The sequence below is a fragment of the Dipodomys merriami genome, unplaced genomic scaffold (genome assembly GCF_024711535.1).
Source record: "Dipodomys merriami isolate MVZ:Mamm:240054 unplaced genomic scaffold, mDipMer1.0.p SCAF_68, whole genome shotgun sequence".
Lineage (NCBI taxonomy): Eukaryota > Metazoa > Chordata > Mammalia > Rodentia > Heteromyidae > Dipodomys > Dipodomys merriami.
In genome coordinates this window covers 1,000,516-1,028,170 of record NW_027206268.1, presented here as the reverse complement: position 1 = coordinate 1,028,170, position 27,655 = coordinate 1,000,516, and the positions used below count along the sequence as shown (strand labels likewise).

At 46.8% G+C, this 27,655-nt stretch overlaps 1 protein-coding gene across 1 annotated transcript; it reads left to right on the top strand.

Annotated features, from left to right (window-relative positions):
* Positions 1-6,922: 6,922 nt before the first annotated feature.
* LOC138815965 (WD repeat-containing protein 82) lies at positions 6,923-27,396 on the top strand. Its single transcript, XM_070005385.1, has 9 exons — positions 6,923-7,160; positions 14,362-14,459; positions 17,500-17,566; positions 20,609-20,708; positions 21,541-21,657; positions 21,922-22,077; positions 22,428-22,497; positions 23,918-24,060; positions 24,810-27,396. Exons 1-9 carry the CDS (start codon positions 7,000-7,002, stop codon positions 24,837-24,839), a joined length of 942 nt encoding a protein of 313 aa, XP_069861486.1. The 5' UTR covers positions 6,923-6,999; the 3' UTR covers positions 24,840-27,396.
* Positions 27,397-27,655: the final 259 nt, after the last annotated feature.

Genomic DNA, 27,655 nt, shown 5'->3' with positions numbered 1-27,655 from the left:
GGATCAGGTTTCCAAGGTAGCCAGGGCAGGAAAGTCAGTGAGGCTCTTATCTCCAATGAGCCATCAGAAAACCAGAAGTGGCGCTGTGGCTTAAGTGGTAGAGTGCTCACCTTGGGCTGAAGAGCTGAGGGACAGCGCCCAGGCCCAGAATTCGAGCCCCACGACCAACAACAACAAAAAATAGTGTTCCCAATAGCCTGCTTTTTCTCTTTATCAATTTTCTCTGATTTGTGGTTGTTTTTACTACGTGGGTAGAACCTAGGAGCTTTAAATGCTCTACCATGGAGTACAAACATTCAGATACACACCAAAAAGTGGTACAAAGCCAACAGAAAAAAGTCCAGACGACTCTTATTTCCAATTAATCAGCAAAAAACAGGAAGTGGAAGTGTGGCTCAAGTACAGGACTAGCACAAGAACAACAACAAAAAAAGCCCTGGGAAAGCACCCTCAGGCCCTGGTTCAAGCCCCAGCACCCACACCCACACCCACACAGTCACAGTCACCTAATTTTAGTTGTTTCAAGGCTCTACCCAGAAGTTAACCAAACTGCCTGGAAGCCTTTGCCTCGGGGCCTCAAGGTCACAAACTTAATGCCAGCAATTACAATCTGTTGGGGAGCTTTCTACATTAGATCAGTTATCCGGTTTGGGATTGCAAATCTATAATCCCATTACTAGGCTGAGATCTGAGGATGTCAAAGGAGACTACTTAAAAGACTGTCTCAGCCAGGCCTGAAATCCTAGCTACTCTGGAGGCAGAGATCTGAGGATCATGGTTCAAAGCCAGCCCAGGCAGGAAAGTTGGAGGTGAGACTCTTATTTCTAGTTAACCACCAGAAAACCAGAAGTGACGCTATGGCTCAAGTGAGTTCCTGGACAGTACCCAGACCCAGAGTTCAAGACCTATGACCAACAACAACAAAAAGACTGTCTCAAAAAAAAAAAAAAAAAGATTGCTTTCTATGTATTGCATTTTAAACTCTGTAACCTGAAATGTAAAATCTTTTTTTTTTTTTTGGGTCCGGTTGTGGGGCCTGAACTCTGAGCCTAGGCACTGTCCCTCAGCTCTTCAGCTCAAGGCTAGCGCTCTACCACTTGAGCCACAGCACCACTTCTGGCTTTTTTCTTTTTGCTTATGTGGTGCTGAGGAATCGAACCCAGGGCCTCGAGCATGCAAGGCAAGCGCTCTACCACTGAGCCACCTTCCCAGCCCCTGAAATGTAAAATCTTTAATGAGGGCTGGGAAGGTGGCTCAGTGGTAGAGTGCTTGCCTAGCATGCATGAGGCCCTTGGGTTCAATTCCTCAGTACCACATACAAAGAAAAAGCCAGAAATGGTGCTTTGGCTCAAGTGGTAGAGTGCTAGCTTTGAGCAAAAGCTCAGGGACAGCGCCCAGACTCTGAGTTCAAGTCCCAGAACTGGCCAAAAAGAAAAGACAAAGGTGACATTATCCAAAAAGAAATGTACTCATGGAAGTGGTACCCTTTTGCTTTGAGCAAAAGAGCTCTCAGGGACAGCACCCAGGCCCTGTCCAAAACACACACACACACACACACACACACACACACACACACACACACACACACACACACACACACACACACACACACACACACACACACACACACACACACACACACACACACACACACACACACACACACACACAGAAATGCACTCAACACCTGGTCATCCAACACAGATGAGGATTAGTGAAGTTTCCCTTTAAATGTAGGGACTCTAGGGTCTAACTTCAAGACTGTGTGTTTATCTTTGCTCTCGTTACCCCAAGGTGTTACTGAGTTTCTGGATGCTTTGGGCATTCTTTCCAGGTAAGAAAGCATCCTGCCATAAAACAGATCCTTATCCTTGAGATAAGGAAGGCTTCCTGTTATCTGCATTTTGGGTAGATTGCTTAAGTTTTTTTTTTGTGGGGCCTGTACTCTGGGCCTGAGCACTGTCCCTCAGCTCTTCAGCTCAAGGCTAGCGCTCTACCACTTGAGCCACAGCGCCATTTCCAGTTTTTTGCTTTTTGCTTATGTGGTGCTAAGGAATCGAACCCAGGGCCTCAGGCATACAAGGCAAGCGCTCTACCACTGAGCCAACTTCCCAGCCCAGATTGCTTAAGTTTTGAGGCAGCATACATCCTGCCAGACCAGTTGTTCATTCTTGGGGCAAGAAATGCATCCCTCAGGAAGGAATGCATCCTGTTGTCTCTCTTTGAAATAAAGATGCCAAGTCTAAGGTTCTAAATACCCAATTTCTGAGTTGCCTTCATCAGGTCTCATTTTGCTCAATTCATCCTGCCTCATTTTCCTCTAAATGACTTTGGCCCCTTAATCTTAAGGGAAGCAAAAGAATGAGTATCTCCTGTATTTGCTCTAAGTTGATCATACCTTATTTTTCCTTTGTCTATCCTGCTTCAACCAGACTTATGTAATTGTAACTCCTCTATACATCCCTTTATAACAAAAAAAAAAAATTTAAAGACAAAAAATGAAGTCTGGTACTGTTTGTAAGGCAATACAGTCCATGCCATTCTGGGTCATTCAAACTCCATCTATCTCGTTTGTTGTTGTTCTACTTGCCAATTGTGGGGCTTGAACTCAGGGCCCTAAGCCTCTGAGCTCAAGGCTAGCCCACTACCACTTGAGCCACAGGGCCCCTTCCTGTGTTTTGTTTGGGAGTTTGTTGGTGGCTTTTACGACCTTTCCAACAGGGGCTGGCTTTAAATGGCTATCCTCTGATCTCAGCCTTCTAAGTAGCTAGGATTACAGGAGTGAGCTACTAGCAAACACCAGGCTCAGGGAAATCTCTTCAGTAGTTTTCTAATATTATAATATTCTTAGCTTTGGGGTTAGTAGAAAGCTAGAAATCTGCTGAGCTGAACAAATTCTGTGAAGTTGATCTTCACTGTTACATCAGATACAAAAGTTAAGGTAAACGGTTATTAAAGCTGAAGTCATTCTTGGCTCTTGAGCTACAACATTCCATCTTTCCTCAGTATTTCTGGTCAGCCACAAAAGTTTACACGATCTGCAATATTAGATAATACAGCTCTACAGGGAACTTTAGTTTACCCAGCAGTTCAGCATAGGTCACCTTGTTCCCATCTAAAGATTCAAAGCAATCAGGTACTGGTGGCTCACACCTGTAATCCTATCAACTCAGGATGCTGAGATCTGAGGACCATGGTTCGAAGCCAGCCCAGGGTGAAAAGTCCCTGTGAGACTCTTATTTCCAAGGAACCACCAGAAAGACTGGAAGTGGCACTGAGGCAGAGCACTAGTCTTGAGCAAAATTGCTCAGGGACAGCACCCAGGCCCTGAGTTCAAGTCCTATGACCAACAGAAGAAAAAAAAAAGATTCAGAGCAGGCTCTACATCCTTCTTTCTAGTTTCTTACACAAAGATACCACAGGTCAGGCATTGGTGGCTCACCCCTATAATCCTAGCTACTCAGGAGGCTTGAGGTCTGCGGATCACAGTTAGAAACCAGCCCAGCAGGAAAGTCTATACTCTTATCTCCTTATAATCACCAAAAATCTGGAAATGGAGCTGTGGCTCAAGTGGTAGAGTGCTAGCCTTGAGCAAAAAAGCTTAGGGACAGCATCCAGGCCCTGAGTTCAAGCCCCAGGACTCAGACACACATACACAAACACACACACACACACACACACACACACACACAGAGGTATACATGCACATGCAAACACACACAACACTGCAGGGAGAAAGGAATAAGTATTGTGGCTCACTCTGGAGCACAAAGGACTCTCCTTTGGAAAGTTGCCATCCATTCAGGTTGCATTGAAACCAGCTTTTTCCAGATTTCCAGAACAAATTGTAACCAGAAGTCATCTGTTCTCTGTCAGGAAGCAACTACAACCCAGACTTTGCTAAAATCTTGGTTCTCTCTTAACCTGAAGGGATTAAAAATACAACTCCCAATTATTTGCAAGATCCTAGTGTTTCCTTTTTTTCTTTCTTTTTTTGGTCGTTCATGGGGCTTGCACTGTGGGCCTGGGCGCTGTCCCTGAGCTCTTCAGCTCAAGGTGAACACTCTACCACTTAGGCCACAGCACCACTTCTGGTTTTTTGGTTGTTTATTGGAGGTATAGAGTTTCACAGACTTTCCTTTCTTGGGCTGGCTTTGAACCGTGATCCTCAGATGTCATTCTCCTGAGTAGCTAGGATGATAGGCGTGAGCCACCAGTGCCTGGCTCCTTTTTTTATTTTTAAACTACTGCTCAAGGTTTGCAGGTAGGTATCTGAATATCACTCCTATCTTCCTATAGCCAAATGAGTAAATATCTCCTAGCTCTTCTTAAGATTTTGTTTCCAGAGGCTGGGAATGTGGCTTCGTGGTAGAGTGCTTGCCTAACATGCATAAAGCCCGAGATTCAATTTGTCAGTATACATACACTGAAGAAGCAGGCAGTGCCACTGTGGCTCAAGTGGTAGTGTACTAGTCTTGAGCAAAAGAAGCTCAGGGACAGCCCTGGTTTTAAGCCCCAGGACTGGCCAAAAAAAAAAAGCTTTGTTTCCAGCCTGGATGTGGTGGCTCACGCCTATAATCCTAGCTACTCAGGAGGCTGAAATCTGAGAATCTTGGTTCAAGGCCAGCCTGGGTAGGAAAGTCCCTGAGATTCTTATGTCCAATGAACTACCAGAAAACCGGAAGTGACACTGTAGCTCAAGTGGTAGAGCACCTTGCCTTGACCAGAAGAGGTCAGGGACAGGGTCCAGGCCCAGAGTTTAGGCCCCAGGACAAAAAAAAAAAAAAAAAAGATTTTGTTTCCAGTGTGGGATAGAACCTGAGTCTCACCTGATGAAATCAGGACCAGTCTAACACCATTTTGCAAAACCACTTTTCGGCGGTTAGGTTTTGCTCAACCAAGTTTCATCTCTTAATCTGTGTCCCCTGGCTCTGCAGCCAAATCACAAATATCAGGTCTCCTGCTTCTGTCCTCACTTTCCCTTCTAAGTAATACCTAAAATCAGCCTGTCAGAGACACTTTCTCAACTTCAGTGGCAGATGGCTGTTTCAGGTTTGCTCTGAATAAACCTGCTTTGGTCATTAAGTTCTTCTGTCTCCTCTTATCTCCAGTTAACCACCAGGAAACCAGAAGTGGTGCTGTGGCTCAAGTGGTAGAGCCCTAGCTTTGTGATGAAGAGCTGAGGGACAGCGCCCAGGCCCAGAGTTCAATCCTCAATTAAAACAAAACAAACAAAATTCATGGAGGTCTTGGAATGTGGCTCAGTGGTAAAGCGCTTGCCTCGTATGAAGCCCTGGATTCGATTCCTCAGTACCACATAAACAGAAAAAGTCAGAAGTAGTGTGTGGCTCAAGTGGTAAGAGTGCTAGCCTTGAGCCAAAGCAGCTCAGGGACAGTGCCCAGGTCCTGAGTTCAAGCCCCAGGACTGGCAAAAAAAAAAAAAAATCATGAAGAAGCCAGGTGCTGATAGCTCACACCTGTAACCCTAGCTCCTCAGGAAGCTGAGATCTTAAGATCAAAGTTGCAAGTGGAGAATCCTGGGATTCTTCTCACCAAGGGGTTGAAGCAAAAAGCCTGAAGTGGCTGGAGTTGATGAAGTGGTGGAGCCTGAAGATAAAGCCCTAAACTGAAGCCCCTAGTACGAGCACACACGCAAAATACGCAACCAATGCATGGGGTTATACGTTTAATATTAGTTGACAAGGTTGTAGATTTAAAGTCGGTGTTTCTGTGGCTGTTGTGGTTTTTAGAGAAAGCTTAAAGCTCTGGGGGCGAGAAAATCTGTGAGACTCTTATCTCCAATTCACCAGCAAAAAAAAAAAAAAAAGCTGGAAGTAGAACAGTGACTCAGTAGGCTAGCCTCAAGTGAAAAAGCTCAGAGACAAGTGAGTTCCAGGCCCAGGATCTGCCCCCCCACCCCCCACCCCACACACCCCCACCCCCCACCTCCAACACCCACAAAATAATAACCCTAATAAAGAATTCCTGTCTTCCCCCCGCCCCCTCCACCTCACTTAAACTGGTGTCCCTTACCTCCCCCTCCTTCCCCCCCCAAAACAAAAAAACAACCAAGCCTCCAGTACCTGCGGCCTAAGGAGTCGCCTGAGTCTCCCAGGGTGGAGAGGGGTCGGAGGGGGGGGGGGGAGAGTGGGTGGGAAACGGTTGAAATTCTGCACTCACCCAGAACGTCGCTCGGTCCCCTCCCCTCCACCACCACCACCCATTCGAAGGAGTGAAGAACACCCCCCAAAATCCTCCAGTGAATTCAGGCACCACCACCACCACCACCACCACCACCACCACAGACCGACCCGGAAGCCGCGGTTCCCGCCACCACAGCACGGCCCCGCCCCCTCCAGGAGGAGGAGGAGGGCGGGGACGCGAGGCAGGAAAACCTCCGGCCATTGGACTGCACTTTCCCCGCCCCCCGAGGGGGGGGCGTGGCGACGCGAGTGACGTCACCTCCAGTCCCCGCCCGGCCTCGCGCCTGGGCTCCCGCCCCGCCCCCTTGCGCTCTCTCCTTTTTTTTCCCAGCATGCTCGCGCCGCGGCGGCGGCGGCGGCGGCGGCGGCTGAAACTCGCCTCGGCGTCTCGCCTCGGTGTCGCCCCAAGATGGCGGACACAATGAGCCGGCGGCGCCGCGCCGGGCGGTTCTGAGGCGGCGGACGACCGGGACCGTCCTCCCCCACCCACCCACCCACCCCTCCCCGTCCCCGGACGGAGGAGATCTCGCCTGGCGGAGCGAAGAAGGGAAAAGGAGGGAGGAAGAAAGAGGGCGCCGGAGGCCCGACTGATAACGGTCGCCATCTCGGGGCGGCGCTGCTAACGGCCGGCGGCGGGAGGCGGGGAGGGGGGTGGCGGGGCGCGCGCGTGGGGGCTGGTGGCGCCCGCCCGCGCGTCCGTGCGTCCGTCCGTGCGTCCGTCCGTCGGGGCCCGCCCGCTTCCGCGCCGCTGGGCCGCGCCCCGCCCGGGCTTCGCGCCGCCGCCGCCGCCGCCGCCATGAAGCTGACCGACAGCGTGCTGCGGAGCTTCCGCGTCGCCAAGGTGTTCCGCGAGAACTCGGACAAGATCAACTGCTTCGACTTCAGCCCCAACGGCGAGACCGTCATCTCCAGCAGCGACGACGACTCCATCGTGCTGTACGACTGCCAGGAGGGCAAGTGAGTGCTGCGGCCTGGGGGAGGAGGGGGGGGGCTGGGGCTGGGGCCGGGGTGGGGGGGGCAGGGGTGGGGGGGGCTGGGGCCGGGGTGGGGGAGGGCCCCCAGGAGTGGGGGGTGGGGGGGAGTTCCCAAGAATCCTTCTTCCCCCCGCCCTTTTTTTTCTCCTACCCCCCTCCTCCCTCCCAATCTCTCTCTGTCGACTCCCCCCCCCCCTCCGCCCTCCCCCCACGATAGCCTAAGCCCTGGGATTCCTCATCCTCCCCCCCCTCTCCCGGCCCCCCCCCAGCCTCAGCTTCCCGCGCTCTCCAGACTCCCGCCACGGCCTACACACACACACACACACATATAGACACACACACATACACACATACACATAGACACACACACACACATACATAGATACGTGTGTGAGTCGGTGTATTTATTTATGTATATTTGCACTTGATCATCCCCCCCCCCCCGCCTTTTCCCTTGCAGACAAATCTGGAGGGAACACCCCACCCACCCACCCCCCTTTTTTGGGGGAGGGGGTTGCTTTTTAAAATAATGACGGTCGTCAGCCCGGTGACAGACCAGGTTTTTGTTGGGCTTGGATTTCCACACCACCCCCCCCAGTCCCACCCCACCCCCTTCAGGGCACTTCTGCCAATGCTGGCCCAGCCCCACCTTGACCTTGACCTTTAGAAGGCCCTGTCGGTTTGCACACTACACACACACACACACACACACACACACACACACACACTTCACATCGGGGGTCTCCCAAGCCTCTCTGGCTTTTTTCTTTTTCTTCTTCCTGCCGCTCCTTTAAGCTTGTCAGGGGGTCACAGATCGCCTCCCCGAGTTCCACGCAGAACTGGAAGAGGCTGTTCTCCTGCCCCGCGCCACCGCGTTGGTTTCTCTCTGTCTCCCTCCCTTCCCCCCCCCCCCACCTCCTCTCTCTCCTGCGGTGACCTCGATTGAGACCTGGCACCTCGCCCGCCCGTCCCACTGCCCCTCAGCTTCCCCGAGCTGCCTTATTTTGCTTTTTCTGCTCCTCGCGCCAGCGCGGGATGTGATCCTTAGCTGTCACTCTGTAGTCCTTGAGACCCTGTGAGCTCCCCCTCCATCCTCACTCCTTGGCCTTTAATTACCGGTTCAATATTTTCTTGAGACTGGACGCTTAACGTTGATTGCGAACTGTGTGTAGCGTGTGTGTGTGTGGCGTGGGTGTGGGTGTGGGTCCTGAGGCTTGAACTCTGGGCTCTGTCCCAACGCTATTTTGCACGAAGCTTGTACTCCACCACTTGAGCCACACCTCCACTTCTATCTAGCTTTTTGGTCATTAATTGGACGTGAGAATCTTCACAGACTTTCTTATGCAGGTTGGCTTTGGAAGCTCCATGTTCAAATCTCAGCCTCCAAGCACCTGGCTGTAGTGAACTTTTTTCTTTTTTTTCCAGTCCTGGAGCTTGAACTAAGGGTCTGGGGATTCTGTTGCTCAAGGCTAGCCATTTCTAGCTTTTTCTGTGTATGTGGTACTTAGGAATCAAACCTAGGGCTTCATGCATACTAGGCAAGCACTCTACCACTAAGCCAGCTTCCCAGCCCCTATAGTGAATTTTTTTTTCCAGTCCTGTATCTTGAACTGAGGGCCTCGATACTGTCCTTAGCTTCTTTTGCTCAAGGCAAGCACTCAACCACTTGAGCCACAGTGCTACTTTTGGCTTTTTCTGTTTATATGGTATTGAGGAATCATGCAGGGCTTCATGCATGCTAGGCAAGTATCCTACCACCAAGCCACATTCCCAACCTCTACAGTGAACTTTTAAATAAACATTCCTAAACTTTCCCTTGCCCAATGCAAGCAGACTTGACTTTCCCTCTGACCTGAGTGTGAGCTCACTTTAAAAGAAAATACATCATAGGGGATGTACACTTGGGGGGGTTCCCCTTTAATGAGTTTAACCAAGCATGGTGATCCATGCCTCTAATCTTGAGGCAGAGGCAAGAGGATAAGTTTTAAAGACCTTGTCTCAAAAATACTACCAACGGGCTTGGGAAGGTGGCTCAGTGGTAGAGCGCTTGCCTTGCATGCATGAGGCCCTGGGTTCGATTCCTCAGCACCACATAAGCAAAAAGAAAAAAGCCAGAAGTGGTACTGTGGCTCAAGTGGTAGAGCACTAGCCTGAGCTGAAGAGCTGAGGGACAGTGCCCAGGCCCAGAGTTCAGGCCCCACGACTGGACCAAAAAAATAATAATAATAACTACCAGCAGCTTATGTGATTTACCAGAAATCCTCAGAATTTCTGAATCTGATCGTGAAAGTTGTGTGCACTTGTAGAACCACTTACACCCCTATTACTTTGCAGTATCTTATAAACTGGGCAATTGGTCTTTCCCATACATTTGGGGGTCTTGTCAGGCTGCCCTCACCACTATGAGCTTGCTTCAGGTAAATGGTGAAGCAAGGGGCTTGAGCCACAGCGCCACTTCTGTTTTTCTTCTGGTGGTTTATTGGAGATAAGAGTCTCCAGGACTTTCCTTGCCCAGGCTGGCTTTGAACCATGATCCTCCTATCTCAGCCTTCTGAGTAGCTAGGATTACAGGCATGAACCACCAGATGCCTAGCAAATGGTAGCTTTGCTTTGGAGCAGAAAACTAGTTTAAATTTTACTTCCCTTCAACCAGTTTTCCCAAGGAGAGGGTGTTTGATGTATTTAGTGGATACTTCATTTTATAGCTTTATTCCACATCTTTTTGTGTTCTTGGATTTTTCTCTACTTTTTCTATGTTTCTTTTACCTTTTTTTTTGGTCAGTCTTAGGGCCCGAACTCTGCCTGGGCGCTGTCCCTCAGCTCTTCAGCTCAAGGTGAGCGCTCTACCACTGGAGCCACAGCGCCACTTCCGGCTTTTTTCTTTTTGCTTATGTGGTCCTGAGGAATTGAACCCAGGGCCTCATACATGCAAGGCAAGCGCTCTACCACTGAGCCACCTTCCCAACCCTCCTTTTGCCTTTTTTTTTTTTTTAACGGATTTTTTTTTAACTCCCCTTTGGAACTTTTGTATTCATTTGTGGATTTGATGGTCCTAAGTAACACTGCTTTGGACTGAGCTATGATAGCCTCCCCAGTTGTTTCCCCACTGAGGCTATGAGAAAGTATTATGTCACTGGCTGTGTCTCTGCCCGCGGTGGTATGAGGAAGTGAGGCTTTGGTGGCCCTGGGGGAGAGAGGGAAGCATTAGCTGGACAGATGGTTAGTTGAGGCAGTGTAGTTTCTTTAGTAGATGGGTTTCTGTCCATGTCTGTCTTCTTGGATCTGTTTGGAATGAAAGAGGGAGTAAGTGATGCAAAATGAAGCTGGGGTAGGGTTGTGTGATTGTGGAGTTTTGGAGCCAGAAGTAATTTGAAGCTGGTGTGTTTGCGATGTGTAGAGTTCATGCATGGAATAGAACCTTCCCCAAAACCTGAGGGTAGAAATCACATCTTTATTTGAAGGGTCTAGAGGTTAGGGGTAGTATATCTAACTGTAGTGTGTGTGTGTGTGTGTGTGCGCGTGTGCGCGCGCGTGCGTGCGTGTGTGTGTGCGTGTCTTTTTGGGGGAGGGGGTGAGGAGGACTGGATATCGAACTCAGGATGTTGCACTTGCTAAGCAAACACTTTGCCACTGAGCTACATCCTAGCCACGGGAGGTTAACATTTCTAAAGGGCTTATCTCTGTGGTGGCATAATTTCTGTCTGAAAAGGTAATAGAGACAATGGTGAAGTATCCAAGTAATAGTTTATTCATACCTGTAGCAGTTTTACGGAATTGCAGATAAAGTGTTGGTGTTTCAAAGAACTCCTTTGGAAAAAAAAAGAACTTGGATTCTGCTAGGCTGGTATTCTACTAAGCCTCCAGCCCAAAAAATAATTTTTTTAGGCCTAAAAAAATTCTTACCAGATAACGATGAACAAAAAACTTTTATACCACTTGTCTGGAACAAACAGTGTTAGAAGAAAATATTTCCTTGGAAGGCAAAATACATTTATTAACTGATACTAATGTTAGGATTGGGGAGGAAAATGAAATGGTTAGTTTTAATTGAGCACCTGTGGCTTTACACCTGTAATCCTAGTTACTCAGGAAGCTGAGCTCAGGAGGGTTAGGCTTCAAGACCAACCCAGGTAGAAAAGTTTACTAGCCTCCATCTCCAATAAAATAACCCACAAAAAGCAAGGCTGAAGGCATAGTTTAAGTGGTACGATGACATTAGCCCAGATAGCTTGAGAAGGAACACATAACGATACCTGAAAAGCTATTGTTTATAGACTTTGTAAATCCCTTTGACATTAGATATAATACATTAAGATCTTGTTTTCTGAGGCAGGTGCTGGTGGTTCAGGCCTGTACCCTAGCTACTCTGGAGGCTGAGATCTGAGGATTGCAGTTCAAAGCCAGCCCAGACAAGAAAGTCCATAAGATTCTTACCTCCAATGAAATCCCAGAATACTGGAAGGGGCACTTGGCTTAAGTGGTAGAGCTCTCGTCTTGAGCTGAAAAGCTCAAGGACAGCTCCCAAGCCCAGAGTTCAAGCCCCATGACTGACCAAAAAAAAAAGTTTCAGACTAAAAAGTGAAACTAGGTAATGGATTTCTTTTTTCTTTTTTCTTTTGTGTCTGTCTTTAGCTTGAACTCACAACCTGGGCATTGTCTCTGTGCTTTTGTACTCTCAAAGACTAGTGCTCTAGGGGCTGGGAATGTGGCCTAGTGGTAGAGTGCTTGTCTAGCAGGCATGAAGCCCTGGGTTCGATTCCTCAGTAACACACAGAAAAAGCCGGACATGGCATTGTGGCTCAAGTGGTAGAGTGCTAGCCTTGAGCAAAAGAAGTTCAGGGAACAGTGTCTAGGCTGAATTCAAACCCTAGGACTGGCAAAAAGAAAAAAAAAAGACTAGTGTTCTACCATTTGAGCCAGATCTACTTCCAGCATTTTGGTAATTGGAGATTGGGGTCTCATAGACATTTCTGCCCGGGCTGGCTTTGAACTGATATCCTCAGATCTCAGCCTCCTGAATAGATAGCTATGATTGACAGGTGTGAGCCACTGGTGCCTGCATAGATACAAGGAGCAAATCTTAGGTTAGTGTTTGTTTTGTTTAGAGGTTAAAGTCTTTCTTTATTTTTTTTTTTTTTTTTTTTTTTTTTTTTTGTTGTTGGTTGTGGGGCTTGAACTCTGGGCCTGGGTGCTGTCCCTCAGCTCTTCAGCTCAAAGCGAGCGCTCTACCACTTGAGCTACAGCGCCACTTCCGGTTTTCTGGTGGTTTATTGGAGATAGGAGTCTCACGGTCTCTCCTGCCCGGGCTGGCTTTGAACCGCGATCCTCAGATCTCAGCCTCCTGAGTAGCTAGGATTACAGGCGTGAGCCACCAGCGCCCGGCTTCTTTCTTGTTTTATTACTTTCTGCATATGGAGAGTTGGACTGGCACTAAGATCCAGTTTGGGATTTGCTTTGTTTGTGCTTTTTGGGACAGGAGCTCCTTACATCGCCCATACTGGCCTTGAACTCAAGATCCTCCTACTTCAACCTTAGAGTGCTAAGATTGCAGGTGTATATTGCCCTGCTCCCCTACTTGGGTGTTTGTTTTGTTTTGTTTTGGTGGTGGGAGTAGAGCTTGGGCCTCACACTCTTACTTAGTTTTTTGTTTTGCTCAAAGCTGGTACTTGGCCACTTGATCCACACCTCCGCTTCCAACGTTTTGTTTTGTTTTGTCAGTAGTGGGGTTTGAACTTTGGGCCTGGGCACTGTCCCTGAGCTCTTCAGCTCAAGGCAAGCTCTTTACCACCTGAGCCACAGTGCTACTTTTGGTTTTCTGGTGGTTTGTTGGAGATAAGAGTCTCACGGACATTCCCACCCTGGCTGGCTTTGAACCGTGATCCTTCTGATCTCAGCATCCTGAGTAGCTAAGATTACAAGCATTAAGTATCAGTACCCAGCCACTTCCAACATTTTGATGGTTAGTTGTAGAGTCACAAGATTTGTCTGCTCAGCCTGGCTTGGAACTGTGGTCCTCAGATTTTAGCCTCCAGAGTAGCTTCTTGATCAGTTTTTTTTTTTTTTTTCCTTAGATTTCTTTGATCTTGATCTTCAAAGTTCTGTAGAGAAAAATCATTCAGGGACATTTCACGAGTGGGTTGGAAATGTGTAGTTTTACACTAAAAGTAAAAATAAAGAACCGTTTTCTAGTTTTGTCATGGAGAGTTACATGTTACCTTCTAAAAGGGCTCAGCTAGTGTTATGGACCTGCACGGTCAGATTCTTTTAAGAAGGCAAGCTATTTCTAATTGGTTTAAGTTATGACAGATAATGGCCTTCCCCAAAGAAAGAGCTTTCTACAGTAATGCCTTAAGAAAAATGACTGTGCTTGAGGTATTTTCATATTCCTCTTCATAAGCTATGACATGTGTTGTTACATATTGCCACATACAATTTTATTCTCAAATAGACAGTTTCCTTTCCTTGAAGCTTATTTTTGAACATTACAGTAGAAACTGAATGAACATTATAGTAGAAACTAAATCAACCCCTGGCATTTTACTTCTCCGTAACCTTGGCCTTGGGTTTTGCCACTTCTGGCTTTTTCTCTTTCTGTAGTACTGAGGAATGGAACCCAGGGCTTCATACATGCTAGGCAAGCACTCTATCACTAAGCCACATTCCCAGCCCAAATTTTTTTATTCTTTAGATGGTGGTTATACCTGATTGTTGGTGTTTCCTTTTAAAAATAGTTTCCAGGTGTTATACAGGCTGACGCTTACCTCCTGGACTTAAGCAATCCTCCTACTTCAGCCTCCTGAGTAGTTAGGATATACGGGTTACCACACCCCTTGGTTGATTGAATTTTCTTTTTGGGGGGGGCAGTCCTGGGGCTTGACTCGGGGCCTGAGCTTTTGCTCAAGGCTAGCACTCTACCACTTGAGCTACAGTACCATTTTTGGCTTCTTCTGTCTATGTGGTACTGAGAAGTCAAACCCAGGGCTTCATACATGCTAGGCAAGCACTCTACCACTAAGCCACATTCCCAGCCCATTGATTGAATTTCTTTTAGAATAAGTTCGGTATCTTTCAAATGTTAGGATACCAAGAATCATCACTACTGCCACATTATTCAAGTGCTGTTGTTTTTATGTGACATCTCAGAGTTTTGTGAATGATTGTGATTTTTTTTTCTGTCTTATCAGACCAAAGAGAACCCTGTACAGTAAGAAATATGGCGTAGACCTCATCAGATACACGCATGCAGCAAACACGGTTGTTTACAGCTCTAACAAAATAGATGGTAAGCAAGACACTCTTTAGCTTATGGTCATTGTTAAATAGTTCTGAATTGTGGTTTCTCAAATTGTTCACGGGATCTTTGTAACTACTTCTGTTTCAGTTATAGTTACTTTAAATATTTTCCTATGATGTGGAAATTAACATTGTTAAACCTGAAGGAATGCTGGAAGCCAGCCACTAGTACTTTTCAAAGGCTCAAAACTATGTGTGGAAAAAAATCTCAGTTCACAGTGGGGAGGGAGGAAGAAGCTATACTTGATTTTTGCTTTTGAAACTTGAAAGAATATTTTTACAAATAGAAGGGAAGAATACTAGACACAGTAAGTGGTAAGCTCTTGGACCTCCCCATTCAAAATAATGTGTATTTGATCCAAATTACTCTGCCATTCCAGAGCCTGAGGAATATCAGGAGGTCTAGGCTAGCCAGGACTACTTACAAAATAAAGAAGAGAAACCCTACTAGGTACTGGTAACTCGTGCCTGTAATCCTTTATACTTGGGAAGCTGAGATCTAAGGATCGCAGTTCAAAGCCAGCCAAGGAAAATTCATGAATCTCTTCTCTCCAGCCACCCAAAAAAAAAGCCTGAAGTGGAGAAGCCGCCCAAGTGGTAAATGAAAGTTAAAAATGTGTTTCTTTCTGTAATAAATAGTGTCTTTTTGCCTGCTTTTCCCCCTGGGTTAAAGCCTTCTAAGTTAGCATATTCTCTTGATAATTGAGCTGTAACACTTAACTTATTTCACATATTTTGGATTTTTTTTTAGACTTGCTGGCTTATTGTTTCACTTTTTTATAGCAGGCTATTTCTAATGTCATTTATCAAAAGTTACTGCTGTTTTCTTTGCATCCCATCTAAGTATAGGTTAGGGGGTTTGTTTGTTTTTTCCAGTACTGGCATTTTGAACTCAGGACCTCATGCTTGATAGGCAGGCACTATTAACACTTGAGCCATGTTCCTGTTTCTTGCTTTGGATATTTTTCAGGTAGGGCCCTACTGTTTTTTGGGTGGGTTTTTTTTGTTGTTGTTGTTTTTGTCGGTCATGGGGCTTGAACGCTGGGCCTGAGCGCTGTCCCTCAGTTCTTCAGCTCAAGGCAAGCACTCTACACTTGAGCCACAGCATCACTTCCAGTTTTCTGGTGGTTAATTGGAGATAAGAGTCTCATGGACTTTCCTGCCCAGGCTGGCTTTTGAACCAAGATCCTCAGATCTCAGCCTCCTGAGTAGCTAGGATTACAGGCGTAAGACACCAGTGCCTGGTTGGCCTTACACTTTTTGCATTTAGCCAGCCTCTGACTGTGATCCTCCAACTTAAGGCCTCCCACATAGGAAACATAGGTGCATTCACCATGCCAGGCTTATTCATTCATATGGGATCTCTTTTTTTTTTTTTGTCCAGACTGTGCTGTGAACTGTGATCCTTTTGTTATCTGCCTCATGGGTAGTTGGGATTACAGGCATGAGCCACTGCACCTAGCACTTTTCTCTTTCAATAAGACTTTTCTACCTATACTGTACTTGAGTTTTAGTTAAAGTGTATCATTTCTAATTAAGCATGTATTTCAGAAGGAAGCAGTGTGGTTAATGTATCTGGACAAGATTATAAAACATCAGGGTGGTAAGGACAGACATGTATATGCTCATCTAAATGACTGGTATATGTCTTCTATTGGGCTGCTTTTCTGAGCAATAAAATGAGGATTCTGAAATGTGGTACACGGTGAGGCACATGGTGGCACACGCGTGGCCCTTGCAGCTTTGCTGCATCTCAAGTGCATCCTGAAGAGTTCTTCCACTGCTCCGTTTCCTTTTGCCTGATTCCAGGCTGAGGTAGTAGTTTGTACAGTTTGAGGGTCTATAATACCACCCGGTACAGGAGATAACTGTACAGGCCACTGCCTTGCCAGGAACAGTGCGCCAGCTACCAAGCGGGGCAGAGAGGACGGTGAAGCCCTGCTCATCCCTGGGAATACAGGTAATGGGAGGAAGTCTTTCCTTCTTAGGGCAGGTGAGTCGTTCTCCAGTACCAGATTATCCACACATACTTTGTGCCTGTCGCTTGAGAGACTTGTAGATGTTAGTTACAGAACAGGAATGACCCTCGTCCCCTCCTAGGTCCCTGACCCTCTGACTGGAACACACCTCAACGAACCACTTCATAATGTTTTTTTCTATACTTTTTCCTCTACATCCCCAGCCCTCCAGTTCTGTTCTTCATGGTACTTCATTCCCTCATCACCGGTATTTGTTTTGTGCCAGTAGTGGGTCTTGAACTCAGAACCTGAGCTTTTCTCTTAGATTTTTCTCTCAAGGCTGGTGCGCTACCATTTCAGCCACAGCTCGGCTTCCAGCTTTTTAGTGGCGAATTGGAGTTAAGGGTCTCATGAACTTTATCTGCTCAGGTTGGCTATGAACTGAAACAGTACTCAGATCTCAGCTTCCTGAGTAGCTAGAATTATAGGAATGAGCCAGTGGCACCTGTCAGGATCAGAATCTTGTCAGTTGTGGGACTTGAACTCTGGGCCTGGGCGCTGTCCCTCAGCTCTTCAACTCAAGGCTAGCACTCTACCACTTGAGCCACAGCGCCCCTTTGGCTTTTTCTGTCTATGTAGTACTTAAGAATGGAACCCAGGGCTTCATGCATGCCCTCTACTACTAAGCCACATCCCCAGCCCTCTGATGTTTTTCTGTAAGGTTTGTTGTTTGTTCTGTGGACCCTTTTAGTGATCCAAGTCTCTAAAATATTGGATTGTTTTTCCTGGCCAAGGTATATTTTCAGAGCAAATTACATTGGAATCGTAATTCATGAACCAGACAATTCATGAACCACCCCTGAGATACATCCTTTGACCCCCTAACCAGTAATGTGAATGCCCTATGGGCTGTCTGTTTTTAAGTTCTATGAGTCCACATACCCCATTTCACCTAGGAGGACTGTTACTCACCAATACTTTGCTTGGTTCTCCACCTTGCCTTTTCAAAATGAAGATGCAAATTCTATTTAAATAGTCCATTATCATCCGGTTTTATTTGTCTTCTTACAGATACCATACGTTACTTGTCCTTACATGACAACAAATATATCAGATACTTTCCAGGACATAGCAAAAGGTAAGCCTAAATGTGAAATTACTTTATCCTTTTGAGTTAATGTAAAATAGAAGAGGAGAGACTTTATTAATGAACTCAAGCTACTTTCTTGCTGCTATTTGTTTGGCCTTTGTCTCTGTCTTATTAATCCTTCATAACTGTCAACTCTTAATTTACTGACATTGTGGAAGTAGGGACAGGACTTCAGAGATAACTCACATCTCTGTTAAGATATGAATAAGGCTAGGCACAGATTGTTCATGCCTGTAATCCTAGCTACTCAGGAGGTTGTGATCTGAGGATCATGGTTCAAAGCCAGCTCAGGCATGAAAGCCCATGAGACTTACCTCTAATTAGCTAACAACACCCCCCCCAAAAAAAAAAAAAAAAAAAGCCAAAAGTAGAGCTGTGGTCCAAGTGATAGAGCACTAGCCTTGCATAAAACTCTGAGACAGCACCCAGACCCTGAGTTCAGGCTCTTGGACTAGCACCAAAAAAAAATTTTTTTTTAATACACACTTTAACTTGACTAACATTTTAGGTAATAATAGTATTCCCTTATCCCCAAATAAGCAAGAATCTACCCTTCTAAACCTTTCCTTCTCCTCCTTTCTACCCTGACACTACTTCAAGAAGCTTTCTCCAAGCCATCCTTGAATATTTTTTCAACCTCATGTTTTGTATCAACCAAGGAAGACCCTGACATAGTTACTCACTCATTCCCCTCCAAGACCTAAAGCCCCTTGAGCCTCCAGCTTAGGAGTGTTTCTTCTAGGTATGTTAATTATAGCACCAGGGTTTGGACATCTTGAAGTCATTCCACAGCCTCCCTCTTGCTAAACAGGCATTCTACTTACTATTTTAGCCAGTCAGCTAGTCTGTTGGGAGATGTTTGTTTGGTTGGTTGGGGGTTTTTGTTGTTTGTTTGTTTGTTTTTGTTTCTTGTTTGTTTTTTTGTCCATCATGGGGCCTGAACTCTGGGCTTGGGCACTGTCCCTCAGCTCTTCAACTCAAGGCTAGAGCTCTACTACTTGAGCCACAGAGCCACTTCCGGGTTACTCTGCTTATGTGGTGCTGAGGAATCGAACCCAGGGCCTCATGCATGCACGGCAAGCACTGTACCACTGAGCCACCTTCCCAGCCGGAGATGGTTATTTTTTATGGGGTAGGTTCTCAGTTTATGTCTGAGACTACTTAGACCATAATCTACTTGTACCTTCCAGAGTTACTGGGTGACAGGCAAGTGCAACCATACCCAGCCATTTGTCAAAATGGACTCTGATGAACTTTAATTACCCAGATTGATCAAATCACAATATTTCCTGACCCCAGAATTCTACCTCCCAAATAGCCAGGAATATAGGCTTAAACCACCATGGTAGCTCAGAAAATGTTTCTGAATGATAAGTTTAAATGTTAAATTAACCTTGCACAGAAATTTAGGCCTGCAATCATTTTTTCAAAGGCATTGTGGCTGCTGAGAAGTCAGGAGTCAGTGAAAGTATGCCCCTTTGGTCTTGAGCGTTTCTGTTCTTCCCTGAGGCTGTTCGAATCTTCTGATCTTTGGGCTAGGAATCTTTACTTTGAAGGGGATTTTTCCTTTGTCTCTCATTTATTTCTTTGACTAATTCATCAGTTCACACCCTTCAAAACCAATTCCAAACCTGGTGCCAGTGGCTCGCCTATAATCCTAGCTACTCCAGAGGCCGAGATCTGAGGATCGCAGTTCAAAGCCAGCCCAGGCAGGAAAGTCCGTGGAACTCTTAATCTCCAATAAACAATCAGAAAACCAGAAGTGATGCTGTAGCTCAAGTGGTACAGCACTAGCCTTGAGCTGAAGAGCACAGGGATAGCGCTTAGGCCCAGAGTTCAAGCCCCACAACTGACAAAAAAAAACCAAAACAATTTCATAATATGTTCATTCCCCAAAGAAAAACCCTTTTCCCACTGGCAGTGCCCTCTCCCTCCCCTAGCTAATTTACTTTTTGTCTCTATAGATGTGTCTATTCTAAATATTTGTATAAATGGAATTGAATATTATGTATCCTTTTCTGTTACTTAGTATGTTTCCAAGGCTCATCCATATTGTCACATGATTCAGTACTTCATTCCTTTTTTTTTTTTTTTTTTTTTTTCCAGTCCTGGGGCTTGAACTCAGGGCCTGGGCACTGTCCCTGAGCTGCTTTTGCTCAAGGCTCGCACTCTACCACTTGAGCCAAGTGCCACTTCTGGCCTTTTCTGTGTATGTGGTAGTGAGGAATCGAACCCAGGGCCTCATGCATGCTAGGCAAGCACTCTACCACTGAGCCACCTTCCCAGCCCATAAAGAACTAAAAAGGTGGTTTTTGTTTTTTTGTTTTTTTTTTTTCTTATTGCCAGTCCTGGGGCTTGAACTCAGGGCCTGAGCACTGTCCCTGAACTGCTTTTGCTCAAGGTTAGTGCTCTACCACTGAGCCACAGTGCCACTTCTGGTCTTTTCTGTGTATGTGGAACTGAGGAATTGAACCCAGGGCTTCATGCTAGGCAAGCATTGGTACCACTAAGCCACCTTCCCAGTCCCCCATAGATATTTGCTGGTTATGGGGCCTGAGCTCTGGGCCTGGGCGCTGTCCCATAGCTCTTCAGCTCAAGGCGAGTTCTCTACCACTTGAGCCACAGCTTCCACTTTTTTTTTTCAGTCACTGGGCTTGAACTTTGGGCTTGGGCGCTGTCCCTGCACTTTAGCTCTTGAGCCACAGCGCCACTTCTGGTTTTCTAGTGGTTTATTAGAGATAGTCTCATGGCCTTTCCTGCCTGGGCTGGCTTTGAACCGCGATCCTCAGATCTCAGCCTCCTGAGTAGCTAGGATGACAGACATGAGCCACTGGTACCCGGCTCATAGATTTTTTTTTATACTAAGGTTTCTAAGTTGCCCTTGATTATCCTAGATATGGTGGTGCATGTTCCCTAGAAGGCAGTTTGGGGAGAACAAGTGTATGTAGATACGGCAGAGTTGGCTTAGAGTTCACCTCTAGTTTTTGCTCACATTTTACTTCACCTCCTGTTTATCTTGCTGCATTGCAGGGTGGTGGCCTTGTCCATGTCACCTGTGGATGACACTTTCATATCTGGGTCTCTTGATAAGACCATCCGACTCTGGGATCTCCGGTCTCCTAACTGCCAGGTAATACTACCTCATAGTTGTACTTTCTAAGCATTTTCTGTGGAAGACATTATTTATTTGCCCTCTGGAGGAAAGGAGGAAGCGGTGCTTCTATTCTGGGATCCCAGAGTTCTCTTAACATAGCCTTCTCTTCTTGGTAGGCTCCCAGTTAGTAAAGAGATACCCCAATCCAGTGTAGATTGCATTTTATCAAGTGGTACAGGGTCGCACCTTTGAGTTCTCCCTACCAGTCTCAGGGGATTTGGTGCTATTAAGAGTTGATCAGAAATCAGCCATGTGGTGTTTGTTTGGTTGTTTTGTTTTGTTTTTTTTTTAGCCTCATCTAGTGAGTTTTTTCTTTAAGTAGTTGTATAGGGAATTGCCATTCAACAAAGCAGTTTATGAATGCAACGCATCTTGATCATCAGTATCGCCCCTTTCAACATTCTTACCCATCCCTGCCAACCTACCCATTTCCTCCCTGTTGTTAATTTTGTAGGTTATACAGTGAATTCATTAGTGAGTCTCCCCTCCCCCATGACCCACCCCATGGATTTTTTTTATATTGCTTCATATATAATTATATCATGAGGATTACATTGCTACATCTCCACAAGTTTACCTTGTATTGCAGTCAATTTCACCCCCTCTATCATACTACCTGTACCCTTCCCTTTAAGAAATAGTGCCCACAACAGATCTCCTTGTCCTATTTCCTTAGTTGCAGATAATCTCTTTTTGTTTGCTATTTCTGTTCTGTGGGTAGGCTGGGTAGCAGTTCATATCACTTTGTTGTTTTTCGTTGTGCAGTGGTGAACGCTGCATTCATTCACTTCTTCCTTCCTTTCTCTAGGGTCTCATGCATCTACAGGGCAAGCCAGTTTGTTCTTTCGATCCAGAAGGGTTAATTTTTGCTGCCGGTGTCAACTCTGAAATGGTCAAACTTTATGATCTTCGTTCTTTTGATAAGGTAACTGAATTTGAGCTATCATGGTCATTTTAAGTGTGGGTGGGTATTTAAGAGCCTCCCCCCTCCCCCGCCCCCAGTAGAGATAGTAGTATGTGGTAGATACTAGAGAATGGCAGTGCAGTGTTTCATCCTTTGCTTTCTCCCTCAAGAAGGCATCTAAAGGGATAAAATAATGCTTGCGCTCTAGCAATAGTTCTTTGGCATCTCTTATTATTCATGTGTCTTGGTCGGGGGATGGGGACTGCTGTCTTTTATCATTTGCAGGGACCGTTTGCGACCTTTAAGATGCAGTATGATCGGACTTGTGAATGGACAGGGCTTAAATTCAGCAATGATGGCAAACTCATACTCATCTCCACCAATGGCAGCTTCATTCGCCTCATCGATGCGTTCAAGGGTGTGGTGATGCACACGTTTGGGGTGAGCACCTGGCCTTGAGTATAGCTGGTCCTTCTGCACTGAGGATGGGGTGATTAGCTGGATGGGGAAAGAGCAACCGTCAACCGTCACTTACTTAGGACATAGGTTTGCCTTTTCTTCCTGCACGTGAGCTTATTTCCTTTAGAAATTAATCCTAATAGTCTTTTTCTTGCCCCTTTGAATATGGAGTTAGGAGTAGAATATAAATGGTGACAGCCATATTCACAACATCTCAGGAACAGAGGGGCTTTTGTGTCAAAGAAAGATGATGTGTGTACTGGATTGGAGTTCCTAAGCCGTTGTCTTTATTAGTGCCCTGTAACAACCAGAGAACTCTTGTTTCGTTTTAGGGTTATGCCAACAGCAAAGCTGTCACGCTGGAGGCTTCGTTTACTCCGGACTCCCAGTTCATCATGATCGGTGAGCAGCTTTAATGATCCATGATGCAGAACTGATATTAACTGGAGCTGGGCACTGGTGGCTCATGCCTGTAATCCTAGCTACTCAGGAGGCTGAGATCTGAGGATCATGGTTCAAACCTGTGCAGGAAAGTCTGTGAGACTCCAACAAACCACTAGAAAACTTGAAGTGGCACTGTGGCTCAAGCGGTAGAGCGCTCACCTTGAGCTGGAGATTTCAGGGACGGTACCCAGGCTCAGAGTTCAAGCCCCACAGCTGACAAAAAAAACAAACAAAAAACTCATAATAACTTGGGTCTTGCCTGGGCAAATATTAGAATTCATCTCTAAAAGCACTGCCTTGCACTGTCCAGTTCCTGGCCGTTTGTAGAAGTTCCCAACAATTCTAGCATTGGAACTGAACTTCATGCTTTCCATCATAGAGCCCAATAAAAAAAATCTGAATTTAAAAAATAAAAGGAACTGGTTCTATGGCTCAAGTGGTAGAGCGCTAGCCTTGAGCTGAAGAGCTGAGGGACAGCGCCCAGGCCCAGAGTTCAAGCCCCACAACCAACAAAAAAAAAAGTAAAAAGCACTGCCTTGTTAGCATTACTAACTTGTTGGTGTGACTCCACCTTCAGTTGGCTGTGGCACTGGTAAGCCCTTTTGTGGCTTGGAAAAGTAGTTGGATGGGAGATGACCTGTAAGGCTTCTCCTATAATCCCAGCACTTTGAGAGACAAAAATGGATAAAGTGTGGGGCTGGCCTCGGCTAAATAATGAGACCCTGTCTTAGAGAGAGAGAGAGAGATGGAGACTGAAGCAATTACTTACTTGTCCCAGGACAAATAATCAGAGTCAAGATCAATTCTTTTTTTTTGGGGGGGGGGGTCCGGTCTTGGGGCCTGAACTCTGGGCCTGGGCGCTGTCCCTCAGCTCTTCAGCTCAAGGCTAGCACTCTACCACTTGAGCCACAGCGCCACTTCTGGCTTTTTTTTTTCTTTTTGCTTATGTGGTGCTGAGGAATCGAACCCAGGGCCTCCTGCATGCAAGGCAAGCACTCTACCACTGAGCCACCTTCCCAGCCCCCTCAAGATCAATTCTTAAGCCCTGTCATCCTAACTAATCAGGAGGCTGTCAAAGCCAGCCCAGGCAGGAGTCCATGAAACTCTTACCTCTAACACACCACCAGAAAACCAGAAGTGGCGCTGTGGCTCAAAGTGGTAGAGCGCTCACCTTGAGCAAAGAGTACAGAAACAGTGCCCAGGCCCTCAGTTCAACCCCCACAACCAACCAAAAAAATATCAACTCCAAAAATGTCCTCCCTTCACTCTCCTGCCTCTCATTCCTGCTGATGGGCAATCTTTTTCTAGACCTGATCCCTGTGTGTCTGTCTCTCCTGTCTTTGAGTAAGTAATACATGTCCACAATCATTCTCTTTAGGTTCTGAAGATGGCAAGATCCACGTGTGGAATGGAGAGAGTGGCATAAAAGTAGCTGTATTGGATGGCAAACACACAGGCCCCATTACCTGTTTGCAGTTCAACCCGAAGTTCATGACCTTTGCCAGCGCCTGTTCCAACATGGTATGTGAGCAGGGTCTTGTGCACTTGGGTCCCCTCAGTGGGTGCCTCAGCAAACCTAGCAGGTGGCATTGCACATAGGTCCAAGCGCCACATTCATGACTCTTTACTGGCTTCCCTGCGTTACACCTTGTCAAAGGAATCTCTACTTGGCCTGTGATATACAGGGTTACCCCTGATCTCCCAAGAGACTACAGGGTGCTTCTCCTGGTTTGGTTTGGTTTGGTTTGGGGGGGGGGGTCAGTCATGGGGCTTGAACTCAAGTCTTGGATGCTGTCTCTGAGCTTTTTTGCTTAAGGCTAGTGCTCTTCCACTTTTGAGTCACAGCACCACTTCGGTTTTCCAGTGGAGCTAAGAGCCCCTCCCAGACTTCGTGCTCGTGCTGACTTTGAACCGTGATCCTTAGCTCTTAACTTCCTGAGTAGCCTGCCCTACCGGCATTGAGCCACCCGCACCCAGCTTCTTCTTTGCTTTATAAAGTACTCTGAAGTGGCTTTTTAACAACTGCAACCTTAAAGTCTTCCGTTCCTATTTTACACTGAATTGGAACTGGGGTTTGAACTCAGGGTGTTGTTTGCTTTGGTAGCTTTTCTGTCTCTGTAGGTCTCAGATGGATGGGAAAAGAGGGAGGGACACCAGCCATAACTCTGCCAGTATTGGGGGTTGAATGCCACCACCCTGGGTTGGAGAATGAAGCCCACGGCGAGGTGAGGCTTAGTTGCTTGAGCTTTTCTTTATGATCTCCTCCCTAGGCCTTCTGGTTGCCCACCATTGATGACTGACCCCAAGGCCCCCTGGCTGTTTGTGTACTGTGAGGGTGCTGGCAGGAAAACTCAGAGAGGACTGAGCTGACCTGGATGGGATCATCTGCCCCTGCCGGAAACCATCTTTCCACCATGCCTTCCCACGGATGTGCTGTATCTGACACAAAAACTGCGACTGTGCTGAGCTGCTCCAGATGGACCCTGGTGCTGAAGACTGACTTGGGACGCGGCCTCTCCAGCCAGCACCGCCTCCGGCTCCTCCTGCGGGCCGAGCACACTCACGGCTAGGCCACCGGCTGTTGGGCGCCTGGAACTTTGAATGTAATTGCTGCCGAGGAGCCGGGGATGGGGTCCGTTCTGCACATCCTTTCTCTCCCCTGATAAATGCATGGGAAGCCTCCGTTGTGGTTTTGAGATGCCAGGGGTGCTCTGTGCCCTTGCCCTCACCCTGCATGTGTTGTTACTGGGGTCTCCTTTTGTATTCGTGGCATTACTCCACAGCCATCGTGTTTCTTAGGTGCCAAACATTTCCAGAAGTGAAGTAGTCTTCACGGGCGTCTGGGGTCTGAGGAAGGCACAGGAGAAGCGAAGGAAGCATGGTGTGGTGCAAGTTAGATCTGTGGGGGTGTGGGGCTCTGGTGTAGGGTAGGTCAAGTGACAGACAGACAGGTGAGTTCCAAGGGCTAGACAGTCCTCCATCACCCATCTAAGCCCATCGTCCTTTTGGGCGCCTCCTGCACATGCTCTGTACAGAAGCGGCGGGGCAGGAGCCCAGCTTGGTTCCTGCGGTGCATCCCACTCTCCGGTGGGCCAGTGTTGTGGAACGAGTCTGTGTTGTTTACAATGATGCCACCTCCCCTGCCTACCACCAACTGTGTACATAGTTTGCAGATGACACCCCAGAACGATCTCCCAGCTCCCCCCCCAACGAGCTGGCTCTAGGCCTGTGTTATATGTTCTATTTAGCCTTTTTATATATGACCTTTGCATTGTTTGTATTTTAGCACAGCGTGCGCACCTCCACTTAAATATACTTGTGCAGGCATCTTATCTTCTCTCGTGTATAGTTTTGGAATCCAGCTCAAGGAGGGAGGCCTGCACCCTTAAAGTGTTTGCCACCAGTATGAGTCCTTCCTCCCCCCTCCTCTTTTCCCTTTGGGAGACTCGATGAAGCAAAACTTCTAGTGTTTGCTGTTTCCCTTGGCAGCTAAGTGAAGGGTTGACCCCGTGTGTACCTCAACCCACACTTTGGGGCCCTCTCTACAGTATTAGTCTCTTTCTCACCTGGTTATGCTCCGTCTGCACCTGTGTGTGTGTGTGTGTGTCTGTCACTTCTGCATGGCTTCCGTGCCTAGCTTGCCACATTTGGGGACAGGGTGCTAGAACCAGTGTTCTTCATTTGTCCGAAGCTTCTTTGCCAATTGAATAGGTTACTCCCATTAGCTGGTTGGTCTTTTCGTGCTCTCTTGCTTGCTTGCTTCTGAGAAAAGGCCCAGGTGGCAGAGAGCTACGGCAGAGTCAGTGACTTAAGTTCCCACCCAAACATTTCTGGGGTTAGCATTCCCCTGCACATGGAGAAACTGAGGCCCAACAAAGTTGTGTATACATCACCCTGCGGTACACAGCTGCCAGGAGTCAATCCAGCCATGGCTGCTGCTGTTGAGCAGCAATCACAGGCTATGAATCACTAGCACTTTTTTCTTTTTTTTTCTTTTTTTTTAAAAAAAAAAGCAATTATTTTTTTACTTGTTATTCACGCTGAAAAGACGAGGCAGACACCTGTGTTACAGCAGACGAGAATCTGCTACATGGTACGGTGTGGTGCCCGCACGGTAGGAGACTTGAACCTCTCCCGGTGTGGAGGGGCGGGCATCAACGCTTCTGAGTCTTTTCAGAGAAAAGACTTGACTTTACCCAGCATCAGGAAAGAAAAAAACAATTCGTATCTGACTTCCTCTGTGTCCAAAATCTGAGGTGCCATGTCTTCAGAAAACATGCCACCACCAACAAGCCCCCCTGAAAACTGCAGAGCTAGCCTTGGGGAGACAAGCTAGAAGTGAGGCGTGGGTAGCCACTGCTTTTATGTATGTGGTGGGGTACTGTGTGTGCACGCATGTGCAAGTAAGTGTGTGTGTGTGTGTATAGGCAAGGTCTCACAATGTAGGTTCAGGCTGGCCTCACTTTTCCAATTGTACAATCCTAGGCATTCACTATCATGCCCAACTCCAGTGGGTTTTTTTGTTTTTCCCCTTCCCTTACCCTCTTCTTTTGTTTTTTAGGGTAGTGTGAATTGAACCCAGGACCTTGGCACTTGCTAGGCAAGTGCCCTACCATGTGACCTAACACTCCCAGCTCTCCAGTGGGGTATTTTCTTTTCCTCCTTTTAATTTTTTTTTCTTTTTTAAAAATGATTCCCTGTTGTAATCATAATTACTGCTTACTAAGGAAAATTTGAGAGAATTACAGAATTGTGGGCGACTCACATATTATGTTAAATCTGTTGATGTTAAATGTTTCTCTAGACATTTCTGTGCATAGATTTGGGGCGTGTTTACATAGTTGTTATTCTACTGTACATACAATTTTATGTCCTTTTTGTACTTAAAACATATAAACTTTTTTCCCCCATGTTATCAGTCTTAAACAGAACGTTACGGCTGTAAGCCTCTTCCATTGAGTTTCTCTAGCATTGTTTGCCTGGTTGCAGGGGGGCAGGAGGGAGAGGGGGGCGCTGCCGAAGGTTCTAGCTCATACAGGTCTCCCTCTGTCGTCCTAGGTAGATTGCCAAGTACAGTCAGACCTAGCCTTGAACCCGAACCCTAGACTCTCTTAAT